This window comes from Gasterosteus aculeatus, chromosome 8, assembly GCF_964276395.1.
Source record: "Gasterosteus aculeatus chromosome 8, fGasAcu3.hap1.1, whole genome shotgun sequence".
Classification (NCBI taxonomy): Eukaryota; Metazoa; Chordata; class Actinopteri; order Perciformes; family Gasterosteidae; genus Gasterosteus; species Gasterosteus aculeatus.
Window position 1 is genome coordinate 20,738,196 of NC_135695.1, and position 6,472 is coordinate 20,744,667.

The following is a 6,472-nucleotide window of genomic DNA, read 5'->3' on the forward strand; positions in this document are numbered from 1 at the left end:
ATAAATTATGCAAAATTAGTAAAAGAATATCAAAACATGGGGCGGCACGGTGGCGTGGTGGTTAGCACTGTTGCCTCACAGCAAGAAGGTCCTGGGTTCGATTCCACCCAGTGGCCTTTCTGTGTGGAGTCTGCATGTTCTCCCCGTGTCTGCGTGGGTTCTCTCCGGGTTCTCCGGCTTCCTCCCACAGTCCAAAGACATGCTCTGGGGATCAGGTTAATTGGGGACTTTAAATTGCCCGTAGGTGTGTGAATGTGAGTGTGAATGGTTGTATGTCTCTGTGTAGCCCTGCGATTGGCTGGCGACCAATCCAGGATGTACCCTGTCTATCGCCCGAAGTTGGCTGGGATGGACTCCAGCCCCCCCGCGACCCTGTGTGCAGGATAAGCGGTTTGACAATGGATGGATGGATGGATGGATGGATATCAAAACATGTTATGGGAAAGAAATGTCCCAAAACACAAATGTCATGGATATGAAGTCAAATTATAATGGATCAAATAGTTTTTATATATATATATATATATATATATATATATATATATATATATATATATATATATATATACATATATATATATATATATATATATATATATATATATATATATTTATTTTTTTATTTAAAAAAAAAATCTAAATATGTATGAGAATGTCATTGAATGTCCAAACATCCAAACAAGCCATAACATATCAGTTAGTTAATGTTATAGGACAAAAAGTTTGATTGTATTAGTTTGAACAATTTAATTTAAAAAAACTATAATAGTTCAAAAAAACAAAAATAATATTAGGCCAAAAAATCAAAATGGTAACTGAACAAAAACACAAAAATTAGTTTGGTTGAGAAATGAACGAACTGTGACTGAGAAAAAAAGCCAAAATAGGTCTTAAAATTTGTGAAAAAAAAGTCTAAATAAATGAAGTGGAAACATTTGATGGAAAAAAGTGTGGACGTAATAGATCAAGAAATATTGTTGAAAAATGTCAAAATAGGTCAAGAAATGTGTTGTATTTTGTTAAAACCTTGCTAGTATCCCAAAGCACCTCGTTAAAATAAAGTTATCTGATTAAGCGTGATCCAACGCTTTGACCCTGCTTTAACCACACTGATGACGACATCAACGCGTCACACGCGTTGATGTCGTCAGCTCTGATTCCTTTTAATATGAAACAACAAACAGGATCGATTTCAGAGACAAACCGGCAGCTTAAAGTCTGCAGGAACGAACTGAAAATAAAATCAGGAGGAAGCTGCTTAAAATGCAAAGTTGACATTCAGCAGCAGAGTGTGTCGACTTTCAAGGCTTTTTAGGACGTGTGAGATGGAAATGATGCCGAGAGGAAAAACTGCAGACTGCAGACGAGTGTCAAACCAGCAGGAGGGTTCACACACACACACACACACACACACACACACACACACACACACACACACACACACACACACACACACACACACACTAAAACATCAGATCTGTGTATTGTGAAATAAAAGGTTTAATTAGTCCGTTTGTGGATTCTTGGATTCACATCTGGGTCTAAATCTTGCCTCTTTAAAATGGCATTATTGAACCCTTAAAACAGCCTTGATGCTTTCAATTTGAAACTTTAATAGTCTCCTGAAAATGTATCTTAACCTTAAACGTCCGTAGATTTTAAGCTTTAAAAGAAGGAGACCTTTATTTCCCCTTTTAACACATTAAACTCTTAAACTCTGTATGAATGAAAAGCCTTTCAAAGTAAAGATAAATAAAAAGTAGAAACACACTTGGCTCACAGAAACTTCTTTTGTCTTTTATCATCACGGAAGCAGCGACAGTTTCTGAAACCTGAAAGATGTTTAATTCTAGTTTTACATTTTAAGGAACTGAACTAATATTATTCTGTAAAATGTATTGTTCTTTAGGGATGGTTTTCTGTCCCTTCATTAAACTTCCTTTTGTTAACTTAATAAAATCAGTGATTGACGACCCGCTGATCAGTGATCAATCGACCCATCGACACCTCGTAGCAGACGGATGAGACGCTTCACGCGACGATTCCTTGACTTTCCTCTCCAACTTTCTTTTACTCTTGAAAACTTTCTTTTAAACTATTTTTTTAAGAAGCAATACTTTATCATTAATATGCTCCCCTTTATTACCATAAAATCACAATCTTTCTATAATAAACTTCATTTACATCATGAAGCCTCTGAGCATTTAGATCTAAAAGTACATTTTGTCCGTATTAAGTGTATTTGTTTATAAAGTAATACTCTAGTATTTAAATTCTTTAAACTTTAACCTGATACGTTTACATATTTCTATATATTTTAGCTTCGCACCTTTAAGGTTTTTTCACTTGGTTGAACTGAATGTTTTTAAGATCAAACTCTCAAATGTTATGGACATTTTTATTTGATTTACTTCAAGTATTTGTTTTCTGTATCTTTTTGGTTCTAAATTAATCGTTTAAAAGTTTCCATCAGATGATTATTTCTTCCCTCATCGTTAATCAGGAGTTTATCACCAAGGGATAGAGATTTAGGTATTGATCACTTATTGTTTTCATCAGAGCAGCACAAGGTCATGTGATCAGCCCTCATCATCATTGTGATTGACTGCTAACAGGCTTCATCAATAATCAATCTCACCTTTCACGTCTCCTTCAGAGTTCACATTGAAGGGTCTTTTGTGTCTTTTACTTGTATTGAAAAGGTTCAATAATGTGTTTTTATTGTGGTTAACAAGCTTGTGACCAAAAAACAAACACTTTAATATATGAACAATTTTAAAAACAAGGTATTGTAAATGTTTACAATATTCAATGTGGGTCATGTTTACAATAACGTTATAAAAATGTTAAACCTTTATTTTAAATCAAAAGTTTACTATCAAGACAAACCCGAATAGTTTAAGATCCCCGTAAACTTGAACAGAGCAGCAAAGTTGCTTAACCTTTAACTTTATGGCTTCACATCAAAAGAAGGATGTTTTACGGTGAGAGAAAAGTGTTCTACTTTCCTTTGTAGTTTTAATGATAAACTGTGAAGAACGCGGAGTTAATAAAAATAATAAACTGTATGATTTTGTTGAGAATTCAAGGAGAAAAATAACACAATTGTACATTTCAACCGAAATGTTATTATTTAAAAACATTTCCACTCATAGTTACTGACGGTCTTAAAATCCTCCTGTAGGAACCGGATCAGACCAGCAGGTGGCAGCAGAGAACCAGGCGAGGATTTTAATCTCTACTTTACCCCCAACTTCAACTAATAACTTCCTATTTTATAGATTATGAAATCTGAATGAATTTGTAAAATAAGTGTTGTAAGAGTCAGACTGAATGGAAGATCATGTCCGAATTAAATACAATAATACAGCAGATTTAATTTAAACGCCGTATGAAGATCAGAGTGAAAGAAACATGAAATTAGAAATGAATCTAAATGTTGCCTTCAGGCTTCATTCGTTGTTCAGGTTGACGAAACATTATTTATGTTGAAAATGGAAACTTTCCTTCACCAAACAGAGACTCACCTCTTGTTTAAATGCACTTATTGTAAGTCAATTTGGATGAAAGCTGAACGCTAAACCCAGAAACCAAACCCCCCCGCATCAGAACCAGTTCCTCAGCGTGCCCCGACATGTCCTCCTGGTCCCGCTGCTGCAGCGTCACTGCGGGGCCGCAGGGGGGCGCCGGACGCGTGTGAACATGCGCGTGCGTCTGTCTGTGCTTGTGATGAAGCGCATTTACTCGAAATAAAAGCGTTGCACCAATGGTTTTATGTTATGATTATGTTACCAGTCAGCCCTCTGGTCCCGGTTCTGGTCCCGGTTCTGACCGTGTCAGAAACAATAACCACGAGTGCGTCTCGCGACTTTCCCCTCGTGCGTATCGACGCGCTTTTTCCATCTTTTATTTTTAACCCATGTTGCACAACCTGCTGCCCGCGAGCCACGTAACAGTCCAACACGAGGCCGGTCACCTGCTGCAGCTTCATGGAGGCGGTGCAGAGGGAAGAAGTGCGTAGAAGGTGCAGGTGGAAGGAGCAAGGTGAAGGAGAAGAGAGGAGGTGCAGCGAGAAGGAGCAGAAGCTGGAAATTCCGCCAGTCTGAAATAACTCCGTAAACAAACCTGGAGGGTGTGAAAACCGGGAGGAGGAGGAGGAGGGGGAGGAGGAGGGGGGGGGGGGGGGAGAGAGCGGGGGTTTCTCCGAAACCACCCACGTGGGATCTCCAGCGTGTGCTGCGCACTCAGCCAATGAGCGCAGGGTACGGGGGATCTATTGTCAGCGGCGGACCAATGAGGTGACGGGCGGCCGGGTGGGGTGACGCCCACTGCGGGGAGAGAGATAAAAGGACCCGGGTTTTGCGCTTCGGAGGCAGACGGCTTCTCTCTCACGGACCTTTGAATTCACTCTGCGGGCTTCAGAGCATCTCTGCGCCGCTCCGGATTAACGCTTGTTTGGGACTCTGTTCCGGGATACTTGTTTTTATCCTGGATTTAGTGGATTATTTTACCGACTTCAACATGACTCTGGAAGAGTTCATCGGCTCCAACAGCACCGAGAAAAGGTGAGTCCCTGACGCGTCCTGGCTGGCACCGGCGCGTAATTGCGCGCCGGCACGCAGTAGAACGTTAAACCCTGGATACAATTGCATCATTTTCTATATTCATTTAGTTTTTAGAAGCACAACCCGGTCTCTTGAATCGCGCCGGGAGCCGTTTCGCGTGTTCTCGCTCTGCCGGTTTCGGCCACGTTTCTAACCTTCCGTGTCCCTGCAGGATGGAGACGGTGACTGCGCTGGAAGAGCTGCTGGTCGCGGCTCGGAAGCAGGACTCCCTCACGGTGGGGGTCTACGAGTCCGCCAAACTCATGAATGTGTAAGTTTGATTTGTGCAGCTTTTGCACCGTCCATCATCCTGATCGTATGCCAATGACGGCTAATGACGGACGTAGTGACGCAGACATTAACCCGCGCTCCTCCTCTTCCTCCTCCTGCAGAGATCCGGACAGCGTGGTCCTGTGCGTCCTCGCCACCGACGAGGAGGATGAAGATGACATCGCGCTGCAGATCCACTTCACGCTGCTTCAGGCGTTCTGCTGCGACAACGACATCAACATCCTGCGGGTGTCCGGCATGACGCGTCTGTCCCAGCTGCTGGAAGAGGACACCGAGGACAGTAACGGGAACGAGCCCCGGGACCTGCACTGCATCCTGGTCACTGTAAGTCCAGCTCCCCTTTGATTCTAACAGAACCGGAATGTATTTCGATCTCGCACTATGACGTAATGAGTACGTGACGCATACCGGAGGTCTCACGCCGCCTTTCTCTGTCGTGCAGAACCCTCCGGTGCAGCCGCTGCAGTCTCCGGCCCTGCAGAACATCAGCAGCTTCTGCGAGGAGAGCCGCTGCAGGAACCAGTGGGTTCCCTGCGTGGAGATGCAGGTCCGCTGAGCCGAACCGCGCCGAGCCGAACCGAATCATACCGCTGCGCAGCGGTGAGAACGAGCGCAAACCGTCCAAACGGCCGCCCTCTGCTGAAGACGTACAACGGCGTTTGATTGGAGAGTCGGACCGAACCGGACCGGGGAGTTATGCGGCCCGATTGGTTTATCAGTTTGGCCGTGGCCACGTGGGGTACCGGTACCGGACGAAATCTGGAGGCCGGACCGGCCGTCCGGGGAGGGGAAGACTATTGCAGGTGGACCCGCGGTGCCCGATCTGCCGGGCGGGGACGCTCACTTCATGACACGCGAGTGACAACAGCTGGATGTCATGTGACTTAACCTGTGAATGAGCCGCACGGGCTGCTCCGGACTACCACGTGAGCTGCAGGTGTTCTGCTCACCGGACACGTGAAGTCACGTGTGTGTGTGTGTTTTTTATGCAGTTATTTGTGACGCAATGGATTTCCACACTGAGTGTTTAAAGGAACAGAGAAATATATGAACTGTTTATTCCACATGACAAATAAATTATTGACGAAGAAATCATTGATCTCACTTTTTTATTGAGGTGTGTGTGTGTGGGTGTGAGTCATCGTCACGGTGATGACTACAGAGTCACAACATTTGTTGAGAATATTACAACTTGTTACAAATTCAATAAATGTTAAAGAAAATGAGGGTCCTGGCAACCAGACATTTAATCACATTACCTCATTAAAGCGAAGGGGACACGGGTGTCCTCTACCTTTGCCCACATCATTGTCATTGTAGTGTTCAGATTGGACCACTCCGCCTTCCACGGTGGTCTAGTTCTGGTTTTATTCTATTGGATCCAGTGGAGGAAGATCTTGTTTCATAGAATATAATGTAATTTTAGATCCCGACGGAGAACCTCGGTCCTTTACTCCTTTCTATATGTTAACCTATCAAATATTTCAAATCTGTTCAAATTGCAGTGTTACATTCTGGTGACCTTTGTAGACTCATCGTAACATTTGATCCGTAGTTAAACATGTTCGTCTAACATA

At 43.1% G+C, this 6,472-nt stretch overlaps 1 protein-coding gene across 1 annotated transcript; it reads left to right on the plus strand.

Moving 5' to 3' along the window:
• The first annotated feature begins 3,924 nt into the window (after positions 1-3,924).
• On the plus strand, positions 3,925-5,987 carry LOC120824312 (growth arrest and DNA damage-inducible protein GADD45 beta). The gene is made up of 4 exons (XM_040185039.2): positions 3,925-4,565; positions 4,777-4,875; positions 4,997-5,219; positions 5,338-5,987. Exons 1-4 carry the CDS (start codon positions 4,522-4,524, stop codon positions 5,449-5,451), a joined length of 480 nt encoding a protein of 159 aa, XP_040040973.1. The 5' UTR covers positions 3,925-4,521; the 3' UTR covers positions 5,452-5,987.
• The last annotated feature ends 485 nt before the right edge of the window (positions 5,988-6,472 follow it).